General features: G+C 46.0%; 1 protein-coding gene across 1 annotated transcript in view; it reads right to left on the bottom strand.

The window, feature by feature from the left end:
- The window catches only part of LOC126183244 (aspartate, glycine, lysine and serine-rich protein-like), a gene marked incomplete at its 5' end in the record, with an annotated part of 93,808 nt that extends 73,962 nt beyond the window's left edge, over positions 1-19,846 (bottom strand). Inside the window, 3 exons of the mRNA XM_049925039.1 lie at positions 17,934-18,008; positions 18,468-18,600; positions 19,799-19,846. Coding sequence (XP_049780996.1) covers positions 17,934-18,008; positions 18,468-18,600; positions 19,799-19,846 — 256 coding nt within the window. The remainder of the gene's footprint in view (positions 1-17,933; positions 18,009-18,467; positions 18,601-19,798) is intronic.
- Between the last annotated feature and the right edge of the window lie 2,095 nt (positions 19,847-21,941).

Here is a 21,941-nt window from a genome sequence, read left to right as displayed (position 1 = left end):
GGTGTCAGCGATAGAAAAACCGAAAGCTTGAAGGGCATCCAAGCCAGAAAGGTTAGCGGAGCTCGCAACACTGACAAAATAAAAGTAACTGAATTGTAAGTCGGTAGTGAATTCACCCAGTAGGGGAATGAGCTGTTTACCATAACCGCGTGGACGCTGGTAAACTGCCGCCAACGGGGGTGACCCAAGGTCGGAGTAAGTCTGTGCATTCAACAAAGAAACTGCCGCCCCCATGTCTACTTGTAGTTATAGTCGGCGAGATCGAACCGACACCGCGATAAAGAGTTTGTGTGCCGATGCGTCCAGAGCCTGACCCAATGAAACTTCCTGAATGTCAACATCCATGTTCGCTGTACCCGCTTCCTTTGATTCTTTTGAGGCTGAGTGGCAAACTTTAGCAATGTGTCCTTTTTTATTACATCTGTGACAAACGGCCCAACGCTGGTGGCAGTCTGACCGATCATGATGTATATAGCACGACGCACAGGACGGTAACGGGCTGGCGGCTGGTTGTTGTTGTTGTTGTTGTTGTTGTTGTTGGTGGTGGTGGTGGTGGTGGTGGTGGTAGTAGGATGTATGGGACAAGTCTTGCTTCTAGGTCTGTTACATGGATATGAGTGATGGGGTAATGGGTTGAAAATCCTTCCTAAACACTCATCTCATTCAGGTTCACTGAAGACATCTTTGTGATCTGTATCAAGATTGATGACACCCTATTCACATCCCACCAAGCCTCAACAGCTTCTCCCCCTATGCTTCACCTGGACCTTCTCAAGCCAACAAGCCACCTTCATAGAAGTTGACATCCACTTCAAAGATGGCTTCTTCACTGCTTCTGTCCATATCAACCTACTAACCACAAGTGATGCCTCCATTTTGACAACTGCCATCCATTCCATACCAAGAAGTTCCTTCCATGCAGCCTATCCACCATCAGTTCTCACATCTACAGTGATGAGCATTATGCCACGAAATATACTGCAGGTCTCAATAAAGCTTACAAAAACAAATCTCCTGTGCCTTATATTTGCAGTCTCCCACAACCCCCAAGTCTCTCTGTCTGGCCACAGGGGAGCATTCCCCTAGTAACTCAGTACCATCCAGAACTGGAACAACTGAATTAGTCGCCACCAAGGTTTTGGCTACCCGTCATTGTGTTCTGAAATTTGAAATTCCATGCCTGCTATCCTTCCCACCCCTCCCACAGTGGTTTTGCTCCATCCACCAAACCTACACTATATAATTGGCCATCTGAACACAACTCCTGCTCCCAACAGCTTACATCATGGTTCATATCCCTATAACAGAACTAAATGCAAGACCTGTCCCATACATTCTTCCACTGTCACCTACTCCAATCAGGTCACATACATCACCTACCCACCAAAGACAGGGGTTCCTGTGAAACCAGTCATGTGATTTACAAAGCAAACTGCAACCACTGTGCAGCTTTCTGCATGGGACTGAAAAGCAACAAGCTGTCTGTCTGCAGGATTGACCACTGACAAACTGTGGCCAGTAAACAATTGGACCACCCTGTTGCTGAGCATGCTGCCCAACAAGACATCATTAATTTCAATGACTGCTTGACAGCCTGTGCCATTATGGATTCTTCTCACCAACACCAGATTTTCTGAGCTGCACAAGTGGGAACCCGGCCTGCAGTATATCCTTTGTTCCCATAACCCTCCCGGCCTCAGCCTTGCTTAGTCAGTTGCCTCACGCATTCTGAAACTTCCCTGTCTCCATAGAAGAAATGTTTTCACACATGTGGAGATAATGGCTGGTAATAAGTATCCAACGATAATGTATGTACAGTATCACTGTCCCTTTGTTCATAAAATATTTCCCATTAAGATTTTTGCTACAGTTTGTTCCCAGACCAATCTGTTTTTGTTTTATTTATTTATTCATTCTGTGTGATCTGATGGTAGCAGTGTGTTGCAGGTGTCAGAAAATGTCAGTTAACATTGTTAACATATATTAACATGGGCCCATAGTATCCTAATGTATTATATTGCTCAATGTTTTCAATTTAATAGAAATGGCAAGATTACTGTTCTAAGTATTCATTTACAGAGTAAAAACAGTGACACAATAAATATGTCTTCACAGCTTTGCTAAATTTTATGTTGTCCCCGATGGACTTAATATTTGTGGGAAGATTGTTGAACATTTGGAGGCCCATGTGGAAGGCTCCCTTTTTACACAGTTGGGTGTTTGTACGTATAACTTGCAGATTTGCATTTTTCCCGGTTATGTGTTCATGAATTTCTTTATTTTTTTTGACTCTGGGGTCAGTTGGGACTATGTGGTTTCTGAAAAAGTTTAGAGGCTCGAGAATGTAGAGGCAAGGCAGTGTAAGGATGTCCACCTTTCTGAAGATGGGTCTGCGGGAGTCTCTGGGTTTGCTCCCAGTAATAATCCTCATTGTTCTCTTCTGTATTCTGAATGTGCTCACAGCAGTTAGAGAATTTCCCCAGAATATTACACCATATTTTAGGTGGGCTTGTATGTAATCGTAGTACACGCTGGTTAATGTTTTCAGGGGTGCATGTTTTCAGTACACTCAATGCATAACAGCCAGTACTAATCCTGGTATTTACCTCTCCTGTATGTGTATTCCATTTCAGGTTATCTTGAACCCACAGACCCAGGAATTTGAAAGCAGTGTTGGTATCTTTTGGCTGATTATTTACAGTGACAAATGACTGAGAGGAATTTGCATTTTGTGTTGTGTGAAAGTTCATGGAATCTGTCTTTTTGGTGTTAATAGTTAATATGTTGATTTTAGCCCATATGCTGAGGTGTTTAGTGGCCAAGTTCACAGCTTTTTGCACAGCCTCTGTATTCTGTCCTTTGAGAAGTACAGTTGTGTCCTCAGCAAATAATATTATTTTGTGTGCATCAACATTCAGGCTCAAGTCATTAATACACAGGAGGAAAAGTAAGGATCCCAAAACTGAGCCCTGTGGAACACCTTGCTTTACAGTTTTATTACTTGATAGTATTTCGGTTATTACGTTGCTCTGTCTGTTAGTGTATTTCATGCTGACTCTTTGCATCCAATTGGTTAGGAATGTAGCAGTCGAGTTGTTTGCAATTCCTCTGATACCACAGTGTTCTATTTTTTCCAGTAATATTTTGTGGTCAACAGTGTCAAAAGCCTTTGACAGATCCAGAAATATGCCTGTTATGGGTTGTTTTCTATCTAACAGTTCTAATAGCGTATTTATGCAATCATATACTGCAGTGTAAGTAGATTTGTTGCTTCAGAACCCATGTTGAGCCAAACGTAATAAATATATTTTTTTTTTCAATGAAGTACGTTTTTTTGCACATTATTTTCTTTTTAAACTTTAGAAAAGCAGGATTAGATTGAGATAGGCCTGCAGTTATTCATATCTTTATCATCACCTTTTTTGAAGACAGGAATTACTTTAGAAAGTTTCAGAGCTTCAGGGAAGATACGTGCCTGGAAAGAACAGTCACAGAGGCGAGTTAATCGTTCAGCAATTGTGTGTTCACAATTTTTGATTACAGCTGCTGGGATACCATCAATTCCACCTGAATATGAAGTTTTTAACTCTCTGAGAGCTTTTGCAACATCATTTACAGTGACTTTTGTAATGAAATTTGACTCTGCGCATGTGTGATATTTTTGGTTTGCTGGTTGGTAATTTGTGTTAGGATTATTTTCGACCAATTTTTCAGCTATGCTCGTAAAGAAATTGTTGAAAGAGTTCACCACAACTTTGGGATTAGATATAGATTCATTGTTGAGTTTGATTTCTATGTTTGTGTGTGAAGCTTTCATTTCCCCTCTTTCCCTTTTTATGATATTCCACATTGCTTTTACTTTATTGCTGGATTTGTCAATGTACTCATCATTTTGCATCTTTTTAGCTTGTCTTATCACTCTATTTAGGATACATGTGTAGTTTTTATAATATTCTGTTAGTTGGGGGAGTCGCTACTTTGTTTACATAACATACGGAGTATTCTTTTATGTTTGCAAGAGATTTTTATAGCTGGTGTAATCCAACTCTTGTTTCTATTATTATTATTATTATTATTATTATTATTATTATTATTATTTATTCTTACTGGTTTTTGTGGAAAGGCCTCTTCAAAGTGGTGGATCATTTTGTCAAGAAACATGTTGAAATTCATGTTGACATCATTGGCTGTGTACATATATGTCCACTTTTCTTTACTAAGGAGGGCATTTAGCTTGTTAAAGTTCTCTTGGGTGAAAAACCTTAAAGTTTTAGGTGGGATTGGGTTTGAGGTATCTTTGCTAACATCGACCTTTAGAATGACAGCTTGATGGTTGCTGAATCGTGCATTGTATACTCGTAGAGTTGGGTTAAGTTTATTTCTATTTGCAAAAATTTAATCTAGAGCTGTCTTGGATGTGGGTGTTATTCTAGTGGGCTCATTTACAAGGTCATGCAGATTAAAAGTTTTTGCACTGTTAATCAATGTTTCCCTGTGTCTGTTGTGGGTGAGAAAGTCTATATCAAAGTCACCACACATAATCACAACTTGTTTCCACTGACTTATTTTGGATAGAAACAAATCCATTTGTAACAGAAAATCATTAATACTACTGGAGGGGGGATGGTAAATTGTAGCTACAATTAGTTTTAGATCTGTAAGCTTTATGGCTGCACATTCAAAGATCTTGTCTGTTCCTATTTCCTTTAGGGTAGGAAGTGGGCTATATTCGATGTGTTGTTTGATGAAGATGGCAAACCCACCATGTCCATCATTTGATCTGGAGTGGTGTTAACCCAATTTGAAGTTTGGTAGTGAGATTAACTTAACTACATCAGTGCAGAGCCAGTGCTCTGCTAGGCATACTACTGAGATATCACTGAGTTCACTGGTCAGCAAAATGCTTATGTCATCAGTTTTGTTGCTCAAGGATGTGACATGGTGATAACAGATTTTCAGGTCTGAGTGGGGTTTACTCAGGGGGGCTTGAAGTCATATTTACTGTGTCACTGACCTTTAGTTTAAATTGTGCTGTATTCTAGGTATGTTGACTTCCGAGCAGCTGTGCTGGTTCTGTTGTTTGTCCATGGCAGCCGACTCATCTTCCAGGTGGGCCTGAAAAGTGTCCACATGCACTCCACACTACTGAGGCATCACATTGACATCTTGGAGGGATGTCTTCATAATGTTCACCATCACATTATTGATCCTTTCCGGTTCCTGACCTTTGTGTTTCATCTCTGTGACTTTGTGTTTCATCTCTGTGACTTTGTGTTTCATCTCTGTGACTTTGTGTTTCATCTCTGTGACTTTGTGTTTCATCTCTGTGACTTTGTGTTTCATCTCTGTGACTTTGTGTTTCATCTCTGTGACTTTGTGTTTCATCTCTGTGACTTTGTGTTTCATCTCTGTGACTTTGTGTTTCATCTCTGTGACTTTGTGTTTCATCTCTGTGACTTTGTGACCCATTTGTCTAGTGTAGTTTGCACAGTAAGACCACTATTACTCTTTTTATTTCCCATATTGTTTGTCTTTATCCAATTGCTTATTAGCATCTGTTTATGGTTTCTGACTTTTGGTTTCTTATTGTCCCCCATAGTTGTCAGGAAGGCCAGTCTATTGCAGATAATCTCCTTGCCACATTTGTTTAGGTGCAAACTATGTGTTGTGAAGTGGTTTCTGGCTAGTCTCTCTATTTCAAAGTTCATAGCAATTCTTTTTTTGAATGCATGTTTTGCTAAATTCCGTGCCTGTATCAGGTGGAGGTTTGCAGTATTAATTTTACTATTTAAATTTTGAACATCATATCTCCTGGGTATAGGCTGGATAATGATATTCATTTTGTGACTTACAGTGAGTTTTGGTGCCAATGGTTCTACCACATGCTTCAACATTAGATTGAGAAGTTTGTGTATGTCGTTAGAACCTGTAACGTGCGCGTGGGGCACACAATACTCATTAAAGCCTGTACTATGGTAAGTGAGCGGGGTTCACCTTACGAGAAAGGATATTTGTATAGATATTAACTGTGTGTACCTGAATGGTGGCAAATCAGACTTACACCCACTCTGTAATATCAATGATCCTTCAAGTAAGTTTAAAATGGAATTACATGTCAGTATGGTACAAAAGTAATACTGACGATGCTACCAATTTGATGATAATATGGTCGCCAGCCTAATTAGGCATTAACTGAGCTGCTTCCCTGTACAAGTTGCTGTATATTCATGCAAAACAACACATAGTAACACTGCATAATATAGTAAAATTTTAGAACCAGAAAATCTATTGAACTGATAGTTTCACGTTCGGTACTGACATGGAAATACCATAAATATATAACACCACACTATAATGTATACTACAAGACTTTATACTGTCTATTAATCTGATTAAAATCGGGCATAGGTTACCCTAGAAATAGCACTTACGAGCTACACACAAAATGTCAATTTTAATAAAGATAAAACACTGATAAATTTAGGCTTTTATATTGACTTTAACTTTTGCTGGTCAAACCAATTTAGAACACTTCAAAATTCAAATGAATAAAAAGGGGGGGGGGGGGGGGGAGGGGACCATGAAACTGTTTTGATCACTATATTAAAATATTGATTACTGAAATTATCATGCATTCAAGATTTCCAGTATATGAGTTACTACTCTTTTTATCTTATTTTCTTCTCATTTAAATACCTTTATATCTGTCTAGAAATAATTAAACTTCATTACTATTTCAATATTAAAGTTATCTTTCAACTTCGTTAGATCTTTGTTATTCTTTTACTGGTTCATTAACAAATCAGTTCTTTAAACACCATTCTAACATAACTAGGTCTGCAAGTAATTATTATTAACACAAAATTTAATTTTTCATTTCGGGACACTCGGATTCCACATTTGGAAAGGACCCTGTCTAGGTTAGTTGTGAGGATAATTAAATGAGGAGAAAGTTCTGGTAAAATTTAGGTTATTATTGAATAGTTCACTCTCTGGTCCATACAAATACAGTACTAAAAGTTTCAGCCTGCTTGTATCGATGCGTCGGTTGGCGGGCGGCGAGATGGCGAGGCACAGAGCACACATACAACCACAGCTATGGCTCTTGACATATCGGCACTTTAATTCTTCTTAGCGTCACGATACTTTTCCATTTAGTGCCTATGGAATTTTTTCATGCTGTGTGGGCATTGGAACAGCATACCCGAGGCTCAGTGAAACTGCGTCTTCCAGGAGAGCCTCCTCGCTCCAGAAGGTGTTGCTCAGACCAATGCCAAACTCCAACTACTACTGAGCCCGTTGTGCCGTGCAGTTCCCGTGTGCATTTTCCCGCACTTGCCTGCCATCCACCTTTTACCGCTCCCTTACAGACATAGTATTCACCCGAGGTTTTGCATTCTACATATCCTAACACATTGCCTACATATGGACCAGACACACAGTTACCATTTTAAACATCTTACAACAGTCTCAACATTTGTTACACTTCAATTATGTCACAATATTGCTTCACATTTGACATAAATATTAATATTCACATTGAAACTTGTTTACAGTTTTCCTAACACAAAGACATGAAACAAAAAAGAAATGAAATCACAACATCAATTACACTAGTTTATTGAAAAATCAGAAGAAAAAATTACTTATGTACAATAGTACAGCATCGTTGTTGTTACAATCCCCCTATTACAATCAAAGTATCACGTGTACTGAAGTTTCTTATCAAATTTTCTGTGTTTTTTATCACCTCTTGTAGTGGGGCGCCAGGTTTTACTATGCCTTTCACCTTATATGAGGGCCCTAGTTTGTCTTGCAGTATTTGAGCACAGGCCCCTCCATCACTGTCACTTAATATTAGTACTTTCATTTTTTCCGAGATTTTCTTGCTATGTAATGTTCTGGAATTTCTTTCGTTTTTGTCCAGCACATATATTGGTGCTTGAGAAATTCTGTTTGTTGGTGGATTACTCATAGACTTTGTGGCAGATTGTTCACTTTGGGTTAATTTCTGTGTAAGATAGTGTGCAATGTATATTGACATTGCTAGCATCTTGCACCAGGTGGTTATCAGAAGTTACACTTTTAAAATCACTTTCTGGATCCATTTCACATAGGTCTACCACCACATTAGCTTTGTTTTCCATTGCAGTTTGTTTACATGCAGATTTTACAAAGTTATGATCACACGTGGTGCTAGACAACACACAATATCTGAGCATTGCATTCTGAGCATGATTTACAGCTTGATTATTTCTTGTAGTATACTGTCCTGTCAAATGCCAGTTTTTCTTACTGATATGTACATTTGGGGTGCAGATAACGAGTTCATTGTTTGTGGTTTTATTGGTTACTGCCACTTCAAGTTCATTACACTTCACTAATAGTTCATGATACTTCACCAGTAGGCTTTTATCCTTGAGGTTGAGGTCCATTGTTTCTTGTTTCAATGACGTAATTATGTGATCCTGCATTTTTAGACTATTGTTTACTTTGGATTCAGTTGCCAGTATGATGCACTGGTGGCATGTCCACTGTTTTTCTCTGTTAAAGTATTTCAGGTTAACTTTGACACATTTTTTATGGTACCAGTATTTACAGTTAATACACAGAATACATCGCATAACTCATTTAGAACAAATTTTGCACTCATTACAGCCGAAATATGTTGGAACTGTTTCTATTCCTGCTTCATGCCCCTACAAGAAGTCTGGCAGGTAACTGCCATCGGCCACCTATACTCATGGTCATATGTCCCACCTCTTGTGGATAATCCATGCACAAGGAGAGAAATGTTGCTCAGGTAGCCATAAAGTTGGTACTTCGTTGCAACACAGAAGGCACATGATAATGTTGTGCAAGTGAAGCAGCTTCCTAGTGCAAGCAACATAAAAAATAGTTCTTATATGTTCTAAGGTTGTTACTAATATGAGAATCATTTTTTAAGGTGTCTTGGTGAGCACTGCAAGTTGGACTGGTGATGTCCTCGATTCCAATGTTGATGTTGTGCTCAGAGGAAAAGTTGTCTATACAGCAGCAAAAAATATGACAACTGTCATCCTCATGGAGGTGATGGCAGTGCCATCCAGGACGCACAGACCTGGAAGAATAATACAGGAATCAGGCCACATCATCATTGAAGGAGGATGGTGAGATGGAATGACACAGAGATAAAGGCTACCCAATGGAACACAAGACACTGGTAATACGTTTCCAGAGACAAAGAAGTAATGAAAATAGCACAAGAAGAGAGATGTTCCTGAGTACCCAAGGGGAATAGAGTCATTGCAACACATTTTGTGTGTAACAACATGAAACAGGTTTCTAGTGAAGACAAGGTAGAGAATGCCCTGATCTAGTGAAAGATATTTGCTACTATGATAACTATTCTTGAATCTCCAGTTCAGCCCTCAGTCTGTAACAATTGAGAAGCACTGCTGTAGGCACCTAAAGTGTAGGTTGCACTGGTGACACCAATATTGAGGGCTGCATTCTTATTAAAATAGCCATGGCACTCCGAAGTAGATAGTTGATGTAGAGTTAGTGACTTGGGTTGGCTGGTAAGCCACTGTGCTGTGATCAATGAAGGCTGTGCAGTGCAGGAGTACTGGAAAATTGTCCAGTGTTATGGGCCCCTGTACAGAAACTATGCAGTGTCTGTCATGGGCAAGATGAGCTACACTGAGTTTGTTCCAAGCCTCTTAACATGACAGCAACAGAGCCCTTTGTTGAATTTCACAATATGGCATTGTAAGGTACCATCCAGATGGTACACCACCCAATTCCACCTCATTCCTATTATGTCTCCTACTCCATCCTGTTGCCATACCCATCAAAGTTCTTCCTGCCTCACCTCTACAAAGAAAGCACTTGAGAAATACTCCACATCATCCGCCATGCATGTACCCATCTGTAAGTGAAGAAAGGAGGGTTGCATTATATTTGTTTGATGTAGCACTTTGACTGCATGAACAGCAAAAATGTGGTAAGTGATAACCATTTGTGCTATTACTTTGTTTGGGGTATCCCTGAGAAAAATTGATGATAATTTGAAATTGGGGACGAAGTTTTCTGCATGTAACTAAGTGCTCTCATTGTAAAATACTTGATGAATATAATGTTTGCATATGTCTGCAGTGAGTGAGTCTTCGTATACAGTCATAAACACAGTTCCTAACTGTTACACTTGCCACAGTGATTTAATCCTGTAACATAAAGTTGTATGTTTCAATAAACACGTTACTACAGGATTGCAAAATTTGGTCAACAATTATGTGAAATGCTGAAAGTAAAAATTTATTTGCCTCTGGCCGTCTTCAGATAGGAGCCACCAACTGGAATAAAGTTTTGGCTTTCTGGAACTCAGTTAGTAATGTTCTCTGTTGTACATAATTGAGTAGATAAGATGCTCAGTTATTCACTGATCAATAGGCACTCTAGAAGATTGAAATAATTCTGTTCTTTATCATGTCATATTGTAACATTCTTAGTTAATCACATGTTTGTTTTACCTTTGCAGATAAAGTAGTTTTTATATTAAAACGCAATTTCTTTTCTTGTCAATCAGGCCTCGTTGAGGAGCAAGGCCCGCCTCCTATTGCTCAGGTGAGTGAAAGTAGAGGGTAGCACCCGTGAGAATGGCAGAGTTCAGGTGAGTTTCACCAGTAGCAAAACAAGTATGGTTTAGTGGCATGTAATAAACCCCACACTGTTTCCTGGCCCTCCTCATCAGCCCAGGGTTTTCAGCCCTTCTGTGAGCTGCCCTTCACAACCCCATTTTAATTAATAAACTTCTTTCTGTGTATCCTATTCATCTCCACTTCATTCTCATTGTTTTTTGCACTCCACTCCTTCCTGGCCCCACAACCTTTGCAACTTCATTTACACTGTTAACCGAAATGTTATCTCAAGTCCATTATCACAATAAAATTGTCTACTGAACAATCCAGAAAATTTCTCAAACAATATTGACATACTAATGACAGCTCAACTTCATGTTTGTGTCCTGATGTAATGGCAGTTGTCACTGTGCTAGCAGATGTAGAGGCTAGGTACATCAATGAACCAGAATGAGGTAGCATGGAATAAACAACTCAAATCAGCAGGTATGTCGAAGCCTCATAAAGCAACTATCGTTGTCCCATTCTGTGGAAATTCTTCATACATCTGCAAGAGAGTTCATCCACAAGAGAAAAAATTCCTGAAGTGAATAAAAGTGTAAACCCATTAGATGAACTATAAGATGACTTTATTGCTGCAGCCATCGTTCATCGGTACTATAGACATTGCGAAATATGTAACTGTACCCAAGTGATAGGTTACACCACAGTAGGTATGATATCTACAGTTGTCTAAAATATTTAGATATTGCAATTACACATCAGGTACCTTTCTAAAATGATAGCAGAGTCACTCGTCTTGCTGTTATTGTAGCCAGACAAAGTTCAAAAAGTCTTCATAGAATATTTTTGTGGCTGTTAAATAGATATCTTGTGCACTTCATAGAGAGGTCTTCTTGTCTCTGGGTGTCAAGGCTTTAACACATGTAGCTCAGTAATTCAAGAAAACTAACTTCGTGTTTGGTATCTCATGTACCACAGATTGTGCTGAGTGAAGTAAAAGTAAGTGTGTAGCTACTTTTGCTTTTTGGGATTTGCTTCCAGTAATATTCAGATAGGTCTGACACATGAAATAGAATCAAATGAAAATCTTTCGATAGTCATCCAAATATTTTACTGACTTCTGTATGCTGATAGGTGTCCCTCGTGCAATGACTGTACAATCAACGTGCATGCTGTCTGTCATAAGAATTTGACTGTATAGTGTCTGCCACAAGGAGTGAAACTCTGAGGGCAAGAGCTCATTCCACATTAACTTATGCTGCCATAGACATTGCAAAAATATCTTTAATGTGATCACAGTGGAACTAATTCATCCAAAAGGACCAAAAATGTTTGATGTGTCACACAGTAGTGTGTGTTTTGTGAAGCTGTAGATATTAGGTGCTGGTTTGACATTGTTTACAATTTTAAAATGATCATCAGCTGGTTGCTAGAATAAACCTGAAGTTGTAATATCCTCATCATTATCAAGCAGAAAAAAAAGTTGTGTTTCTTGCACCACTCAGGGTGTATTTTTGAATAGTTTGGCACTGTTGCTGTATCATTTCCTTAGTGAACATCCACTTCTGATCAGTATCTTCAGGAGATATTGTTGGAGCTCAATTTCAGCCCTTACTGTATCACAAGATACAGAAATCCATATAAATCCATATAAATGATTAGTGAGAATGTTTGCTGCTTCACTCTGCTCACTCTCTTCGCAAGCTAATCATAACACACACTGTGCTGCAAGGAAGGGGGCATAAGTCATTGTGTATTCCTGAAATGAAGCAGATCTATCACTCCTCCACAATATTCATTGGAAAGTGTGATCTTTAATTACTACCAGAGCTTGTCGATACATATATTCCATGTCCACTGTGAAGGCAATGAATTGCATGTGGAAGTATAATCATAAAGAGTACAAATTATATTTCATGTTTGGTCCTACCATTGGATGACTGTTTAGTGACATATTCATATTCCATTTGGCAAGTCAATCAAACATTAGTCTTGCTTTAGTAGTTGAGCTTGTTTTTTAAAGATAGTTGATGTGGCGTGTTATCTGTCATGACTACAATTACCATATGTCTTCAATATTCATACTTCCTCATAAACTCTGTGTAGCTTTCCACAAACTTTGATTATCTTGCTAGTGTCTGTTCAGTTTAAGAGAATCATTTTGATTCATTGTAAAGAATGGCCTAACAAACTCAGCTCTTCCTGAAATGGAAGACGAACAATGAATCTATCTTTTGGATCTTCAGTTGTGTGTTCCAGGAAGTGTGAGTCACATCGCTGCTCTTCTTCTGTAATAAAGACATTGATACTTCACAACTAGGTTTGGAGCAGCTTTAAGGAAAAGAAATGGAATGTGGACTCACATATTTTGCCCCTTGTTATTTTATGTAATAAACTTAATTACTCAAAAAGAGCAGACTACTGGTTCCTGCCCAGAGGTCACGCTCTACCACAGCATGTGTCAAATGAGTAACTTCACTTCCCTAGAGCCACCACAGTGCGACTAGTGGGGGCATCAGACAGCCACTCAATCTGTGCGCCACATGACGATGGAAGCGCCACCATGGCAAAATGCAAACATACCTCTGCTCTAGGCCCAGGGAACTAGAACACATCATTTTCTGCTGACACATATCAATGGAAACAGTAATCTGCACAAATAAAGCTTCACACAATAAGGGCCAGGAAGTAGAAAATATGAATGATTGGCACAACTGACTAGCGATACAAATTAACACTCCTTAAAATTTGTGTTATTCAGAGGCAAAGATTTCAGCACGTGCTGATACATTAGCTCAAACACATGTACCATGATTGATTTTCCTCCGATACAGATTGTGTTAGAGTAGGTTCCCTTCATGAGACAAACAATCAGTTTGCACACAATGTCCGTATGTTTTCACGCAGGTTGCCACTATTGGTCCTCATGTGATCCGGCTCAGTTTGCCCTCACCGATTCGAACTTCAGCGGCATCTCGGGACACACATGCACAGTTATGCGTGTGCATCAATCAAAGATCTAAGCTTGCGACACCCTTCGAATCAATATCGTCAACCTAAGTAGTTAGTGATACAGTAGAATGCTGTGCCACTGAGATTAGAGATACTGTGGTTCAGACATGATTTGATCCTTTTTTCATTCACAGTTTCTTCAAGAAAGTCAGTGAAAGTTTTCACAGAGCATAACACGAATGGCTACCTTGACAAAATTCTGTGCTCTACCATTTGATACTGCTTTGACATACATAACCCAACACAGTTCTGTCTCTTGAACTGCATGATGATCAGTTCCTATGGAGATAGTCCTTGCCTTCTGAATGTACAAACAAACTTCTGGTCCCAGCAATATGTCGATCTTGCAAGGTGACCAAAATTCTGGATCAACAATTTTTATACTCATCAAATTCGACACATTGGGATCGAGAAGAGATGTCAGTTATCTTCAGGAACATTAAACAGACAGAAGGTATAATGAAGACGTCGACTTGAACAGAGATGCGCTGTTTTGTTTCTGGTATGTTTCCATCTGTTCCTTGAATGGGTGCTCTACTTAGCCATTTGTGAAGTCAGAGGCACTGTGCGCATGCTTCAGATATAAATCGTGTCTGCAAGTCAGAAACTGAGTGAGCATAAGTTTTTCATGTGCCACTGCTATCTTATAACCATATTGTCATTGTTGTAAGCAACACTTGTATGCCAGGGATGACTTAAGTGAGCAATAAGACAATGTACTTGATGGATATACACCATTGTGTTTGTGTTTTATGTCACTAGGACAATCCTACCTTGTTCCATTTGGTGTGTTTTATTTCCGTGTGGTGTCATTTTTGACAAGCATGACAGCATACAGATGTGCAACTAGAAGTGCTAGGAACACCCTTAAGGCAATTGGGCAAACAATTTGTTGTGCATCACATTAGGTTTTTTGTTCACTACACACGCCTTGCCTGAATTTTCTTCACTTGTGCAAAGTATGAAGCAAGTGGCACATGAAAAATGCAGCACGAACAGGGACTAGTTTCATCTCAAATGCCCCATGTGCTTGGCGTTGCAGGCGGTCTGCTCTTTATTCCCATATGTGCAGTGCCATATTGGTCTGTAGCCTTCACGATTTCAGATCTGCTTTTATTGTAGAGAAAAGCCTATCTCTTTCCTAATGTCGGAAAGCCTCTGAAACTCCAGTGGGATTTAAATTCTGTTCTTACAGACTGGTCAACATATCTACAGATAAATGAGATATAATTATGTCTTGCAATGATACAATTAGTTGTAATGCCATCAGCTCACGAACATTGCTTGAAGTAGTCCATGAAGTTTACTTGCACCTTTCCCAGTCACTAAAGGGAGCACCAATAGGTTTTTCAGATGTGCTGACAGAATCAATCTAGGATTATTATATGTATTGCATACTGTATCAAAAGCTGCATTAAAATTAGTGCTAGTCACCAGAAGATGTGTGATTATATTGTGAGCAGCACATATTACTGAACTAAGCAAATGGTTATTTAGCAGTGTCCTATAATTCCTCATTATTTACCAGAAGACTCATAAATGTACAAAAATGCCTGAACTGCTTTACATAACGTTTGAATGACGGCAGTTTTATGATGGGCAACTTGATGGTACATTCTGATGCAGTAAAGTCAGATCCCTCACTGGGGTCTCACAGTTGTTTATTGACTTCACACGTGGTGCAAATGGGGCAATACAGCCAGTTCTTCTTTACTGGCTGAATTTGTCACCCTGCTCTCCCTATCTATCCTTGTTTATTCCCTTACCCTTTCTCAGTGTTCCGGATCAAATTGACATGGCTATCCACCTGCTTTCTTGTATTGTTTACAATTTTGTTCCTTCTTCCTGTTCATTCATCTTTTTGGTGTTTAGGTCCCCACTTGAGGTTTGACCTCCACTTCAAAATTTCCTGTTTTTTACTGTGAGCCACTTGGGGAACAACTCCCTCCCTGGCATCTGTGGTGTGGATTCCTCCCCCCCCCTTCTCCATCATTCCCTCGCCCTTCCACCCTCTAGCCACCTTCCACCCTCTAGCCACCTTCCACCCTCTAGCCACCTTCCACCCGCTAGCCCCCTACCACCCTCTAGCCCCCTTCAACCCTCCTAAGTCTCCAGAGGGATGAGGCTATTACGTACCCATATGGCTGAGCCCCCTGAAAGCTCAGGGATCACACTCCTGATTCCTGACCTCTTGACTCCCCATGTATGGCAAGTTGTGTTTGCTTGCCTTCTCGGAGCATTGGAACCCCCGGCAGTGGCTGCCATACCAGATGGCTCCGCTGTGGCTCAGTGGCACCCTTGTGGAGAGCCCCCGGTCAGAGTGGCTGGTATTGGTGGGATGCTTGACACATGAAGTGTATTTAGATGCAAAGTTCTCTCTGATCTCAGAAGGAAGTTTCTATGAATTGTGAACAATCATTGAATGCAACTTCATATTACACAGCAACTTTTCCTTCCCTGATCACACCATTGGAGTAGGGCCAGGCTTCCCTACCTTTTTCTCGCATTTGACAGAGTGATGCTTCTATCAACGACCAGTAAGACAACACATTCTGAACACATGCACTGTTACCAATGTGATCATTATGACCACACTCGTATGTCCTGGTGACACACAGCCAACTGTATAACCTGGCTGTCTCCTCCTCTCTGCTGCAAAAGTTGTAATGGTGACCATGCCACCACCTCCTGAGATTGTCTCGTGTACCTCGATGATCGGGTGTCCAGGAAATCTGGGTGAAGGAAGTAAGCCTGTGTTCTACCATCAGGCAGTTACAGTACTGTTCTTGCTACATCTCAGTTCATGAAGGACATGGACTTCCAGACACGTGATGAGAAATACAGCACTGTGGTTGTAAAATCATCCAGTGTCGTAGTAGCAGCCCCGTCTCCCCCTCCTGCCCCGTCTCCCCCTCCTGCCCCGTCTCCCCCTCCTGCCCCGTCTCCCCCTCCTGCCCCGTCTCCCCCTCCTGCCCCGTCTCCCCCTCCTGCCCCGTCTCCCCCTCCTGCCCCGTCTCCCCCTCTCCTGCCCCGTCTCCCCCTCTCCTGCCCCGTCTCCCCCTCTCCTGCCCCGTCTCCCCCTCTCCTGCCCCGTCTCCCCCTCTCCTGCCCCGTCTCCCCCTCTCCTGCCCCGTCTCCCCCTCTCCTGCCCCGTCTCCCCCTCTCCTGCCCCGTCTCCCCCTCTCCTGCCCCGTCTCCCCCTCTCCTGCCCCGTCTCCCCCTCTCCTGCCCCGTCTCCCCCTCTCCTGCCCCGTCTCCCCCTCTCCTGCCCCGTCTCCCCCTCTCCTGCACCGTCTCCCCCTCTCCTGCCCCGTCTCCCCCTCTCCTGCCCCGTCTCCCCCTCTCCTGCCCCGTCTCCCCCTCTCCTGCCCCGTCTCCCCCTCTCCTGCCCCGTCTCCCCCTCTCCTGCCCCGTCTCCCCCTCTCCTGCCCCGTCTCCCCCTCTCCTGCCCCGTCTCCCCCTCTCCTGCCCCGTCTCCCCCTCTCCTGCCCCGTCTCCCCCTCTCCTGCCCCGTCTCCCCCTCTCCTGCCCCGTCTCCCCCTCTCCTGCCCCGTCTCCCCCTCTCCTGCCCCGTCTCCCCCTCTCCTGCCCCGTCTCCCCCTCTCCTGCCCCGTCTCCCCCTCTCCTGCCCCGTCTCCCCCTCTCCTGCCCCGTCTCCCCCTCTCCAGCCCCGTCTCCCCCCCTCCTGCCCCGTCTCCCCCCTCCTGCCCCGTCTCCCCCCCTCCTGCCCCGTCTCCCCCCTCCTGCCCCGTCTCCCCCCCTCCTGCCCCGTCTCCCCCCTCCTGCCCCGTCTCCCCCCCTCCTGCCCCGTCTCCCCCCCTCCTGCCCCGTCTCCCCCCTCCTGCCCCGTCTCCCCCCTCCTGCCCCGTCTCCCCCCCTCCTGCCCCGTCTCCCCCCCTCCTGCCCCGTCTCCCCCCTCCTGCCCCGTCTCCCCCCCTCCTGCCCCGTCTCCCCCCTCCTGCCCCGTCTCCCCCCTCCTGCCCCGTCTCCCCCCCTCCTGCCCCGTCTCCCCCCCATCCTGCCCCGTCTCCCCCCCTCCTGCCCCGTCTCCCCCCCTCCTGCCCCGTCTCCCCCCCTCCTGCCCCGTCTCCCCCCTCCTGCCCCGTCTCCCCCCCTCCTGCCCCGTCTCCCCCCCCTCCTGCCCCGTCTCCCCCCTCCTGCTCCGACTCCCCCCCTCCTGCCCCGTCTCCCCCCCCTCCTGCCCCGTCTCCCCCCCTCCTGCCCCGTCTCCCCCCTCCTGCCCCGTCTCCCCCCCTCCTGCCCCGTCTCCCCCCTCCTGCCCCGTCTCCCCCCTCCTGCCCCGTCTCCCCCCCTCCTGCCCCGTCTCCCCCCTCCTGCCCCGTCTCCCCCCCTCCTGCCCCGTCTCCCCCCCTCCTGCCCCGTCTCCCCCCCTCCTGCCCCGTCTCCCCCCCTCCTGCCCCGTCTCCCCCCCTCCTGCCCCGTCTCCCCCCCCTCCTGCCCCGTCTCCCCCCTCCTGACCCGTCTCCCCCCCTCCTGCCCCGTCTCCCCCCCTCCTGCCCCGTCTCCCCCCTCCTGACCCGTCTCCCCCCCTCCTGCCCCGTCTCCCCCCCTCCTGCCCCGTCTCCCCCCCTCCTGCCCCGTCTCCCCCCCTCCTGCCCCGTCTCCCCCCTCCTGCCCCGTCTCCCCCCCTCCTGCCCCGTCTCCCCCCCTCCTGCCCCGTCTCCCCCCCTCCTGCCCCGTCTCCCCCCCTCCTGCCCCGTCTCCCCCCTCCTGCCCCGTCTCCCCCCTCCTGCCCCGTCTCCCCCCCCTCCTGCCCCGTCTCCCCCCCTCCTGCCCCGTCTCCCCCCTCCTGCCCCGTCTCCCCCCTCCTGCCCCGTCTCCCCCCTCCTGCCCCGTCTCCCCCCTCCTGCCCCGTCTCCCCCCCTCCTGCCCCGTCTCCCCCCCTCCTGCCCCGTCTCCCCCCCTCCTGCCCCGTCTCCCCCCTCCTGCCCCGTCTCCCCCCCTCCTGCCCCGTCTCCCCCCCTCCTGCCCCGTCTCCCCCCCTCCTGCCCCGTCTCCCCCCCTCCTGCCCCGTACCCCCCCTCCTGCCCCGTACCCCCCCCTCATGACCCGTCTCCCCCCTCCTGACCCGTCTCCCCCCTCCTGACCCGTCTCCCCCCTCCTGACCCGTCTCCCCCTCCTGACCCGTCTCCCCCCCTCCTGCCCCGTCTCCCCTCTCCTGACCCGTCTCCCCCCCTCCTGACCCGTCTCCCCCCCTCCTGACCCGTCTCCCCCCTCCTGCCCCGTCTCCCCCCCTCCTGCCCCGTCTCCCCCCCTCCTGCCCCGTCTCCCCCCTCCTGCCCCGTCTCCCCCCCTCCTGCCCCGTCTCCCCCCCTCCTGCCCCGTCTCCCCCCCTCCTGCCCCGTCTCCCCCCTCCTGCCCCGTCTCCCCCCCTCCTGCCCCGTCTCCCCCCCTCCTGCCCCGTCTCCCCCCCTCCTGCCCCGTCTCCCCCCCTCCTGCCCCGTCTCCCCCCTCCTGCCCCGTCTCCCCCCCTCCTGCCCCGTCTCCCCCCTCCTGCCCCGTCTCCCCCCCTCCTGCCCCGTCTCCCCCCCTCCTGCCCCGTCTCCCCCCCTCCTGCCCCGTCTCCCCCCCCTCCTGCCCCGTCTCCCCCCCTCCTGCCCCGTCTCCCCCCCTCCTGCCCCGTCTCCCCCCCCTCCTGCCCCGTCTCCCCCCCTCCTGACCCGTCTCCCCCACTCCTGACCCGTCTCCCCCCCTCCTGACCCGTCTCCCCCCTCCTGACCAGTCTCCCCCCCTCCTGACCCGTCTCCCCCCTCCTGACCCGTCTCCCCCCTCCTGACCCGTCTCCCCCCCTCCTGACCCGTCTCCCCCCCTCCTGACCCGTCTCCCCCCCTCCTGACCCGTCTCCCCCCCTCCTGACCCGTCTCCCCCCCTCCTGACCCGTCTCCCCCCCTCCTGACCCGTCTCCCCCCCTCCTGACCCGTCTCCCCCCCTCCTCCGCCGTCTCCCACCCTCCTCCGCCGTCTCCCACCCTCCTCCGCCGTCTCCCACCCTCCTCCGCCGTCTCCCATCCTCCTCCGCCGTCTCCCCCCGTCTCCCCCCTCCTCCCCCCGTCTCCCCCCGTCTCCCCCCTCCTCCCCCCGTCTCCCCCCTTCCTCCTTCCTCCTCCCCCGTCTGCCCCCTCCTGGCCCTCCTGGCCCTCCTGGCCCTCCTGGCCCTCCTGGCCCTCCTGGCCCTCCTGGCCCTCCTGGCCCTCCTGGCCCTCCTGGCCCTCCTGGCCCTCCTCCCCTCCACCTCCCCCCTCGTCCCCAGCTGTGCAAACAAGGCACAAACTTTTGCCTCACAGGTGAAAGTCATCTGCTGCACAATTGACAGGCCAGGAAGGATAGAAGGAAAACTCCCATGAAAACTTTCCATGTTCCTCCAAACAACAAACATCTGAGTCTTCCTGTACCAACCAGAAACGCAAACGATCTGCTTGTTTATTAGCTCGGAGATGCTCCTTGGTGGTGTAATGACATGATATCCTTGGCCGACTGACCTCCTTGTTGCCAGTATGCACCTCCAGCAATTTTTCTGCTCTGTATTCCAAGGACGGACAGAACAGACAGAATGAGAATGCAGACACCTCTGTAGACCTCATAGAGGCAGATTCTCCAGCCTCTGTGACCTGCGCCAGTGAGCCTTCGAAAGCTGCCACTCAATAGCCACTGAGGTGATACCCCTCCATTTTTTCCCTTTTCCACTTTCCTAATCGTGGCACTCTTCCAGTGGAATTTTTGTGGCCTTTGATCCAACAAAGAGGATTTATGGCTGCTCTTGTTCTCTGCTTCCATGAAACAAAATTGCATGCTCACGACCTGCTTTGAACTCTCTCATTTATTTCCAGTCTCCTTTGACATCTGCCCAATCTCACACCATCACCCAGGGACTGATTCCATGTCATGCAGTGGAGTCATGCTGTTTATTAAGGATGAAGTTCATAGTCTTCCTGACTACCCAACTTCAAGCTAATCCTGTCTGCCTTTTACTTCCTCACCTCGACTTTTCCATTTCTACTGTTTACATCCCTAAGTCACTGGACAGTCAGCTTCCAGCTTACTAGCCAACTCCCTCACCCGTTTCTGCTGTTCCCCTTGGGGCTCTCCCAGAACCTGTGAGAAAGGTGCCCTCTTCATTAACCTCCTGTCACCCTAACCTCATTTGGCTTACTGTGGGAGTACCCATATTTCTTTCACACTCCATGCACTCCTACCCCCCATCTGGACCTCTCCTGCACAGCTGAATTTGCCCTGATGATGATCTCATCATTATGTATGGTACGAAATCAAGCGACCATTTCCCATTTGCTATCCATTTTCTGTCTCCCACCTCACCTACATGCACACCCAAATGACATCTTTCTAAGGATGATGAGAGATTTAATGCTTCCTGGCACCCTTGGAGAAACATTATTTCCCCAGTTATAAATGTAATCATTACTGCCAACAATGTTCCATTCTTGCACTTCAACTTTACTGTGCAATGTAACAGTCCCTCAGTTGACTGAGCCATGTTGGGACTCAACTCACATGCAGAGATGTGCTCTCCATGTTTTTAACCATCATTCTATGATGACAAACAATGTTCATTATAAACAATTGCACACACAGTGTCGTCGCACCCTTCAGGATAGCAAAAAACTGGCTGGATTTAATTTACTAGTTCTTTTAACAGTTCCACTCCCTCTTCTGTTGTTGTGGCCCAACCTCAGATAGCTCTCTGGCACCAAGACCCATTCACAAATTCCTGTCCTGATAGCAGCAGATGCAGCCATGACAGACCCAATCACTGTCTCTGTGATCTGTGATTTTATAATTGTCTGTTATTCATTTCCCTTTCCGTGATCCTTTTGACTACTACACCAGGTCATAGTTGAGGGGTGTTTGATCCAGCAAACTATGTTGTACCTCTGTGTTGGTCTCTGGCAGTATCCTTACAGCAGCCTTCAAACATCCAGCAGCTATAGTCTGAATTCCCACCCTGTCGACTTGCATTTTGTGGGCACCTTCGTCCTACTCTGTGACCGTGGCTGTATGTGGCAGCTGGAAGTTCTAGGGAATTCAGACCGTTAAGCTCAATTAAAATTCAAATATTTTGTGATTCTTAACTTGGATCATTATGCAGTTTTCATCAGTCTCACATTAATAGAATTTCATATCTATATACTTGTAACTGCACCTGATTCCTAATCACTATCAATATTTAATTTACCAACTTATTAACACTTAGATGAGCAGGTGCAGTGAGATGACATACCACTGCCACATTTCAAGGTGTTTGATATACACTTAAATTAAGTTGATGTAA

This window comes from Schistocerca cancellata, chromosome 4, assembly GCF_023864275.1.
Source record: "Schistocerca cancellata isolate TAMUIC-IGC-003103 chromosome 4, iqSchCanc2.1, whole genome shotgun sequence".
NCBI lineage: Eukaryota > Metazoa > Arthropoda > Insecta > Orthoptera > Acrididae > Schistocerca > Schistocerca cancellata.
This window is presented reverse-complemented; position numbering and strand designations above follow the sequence as displayed.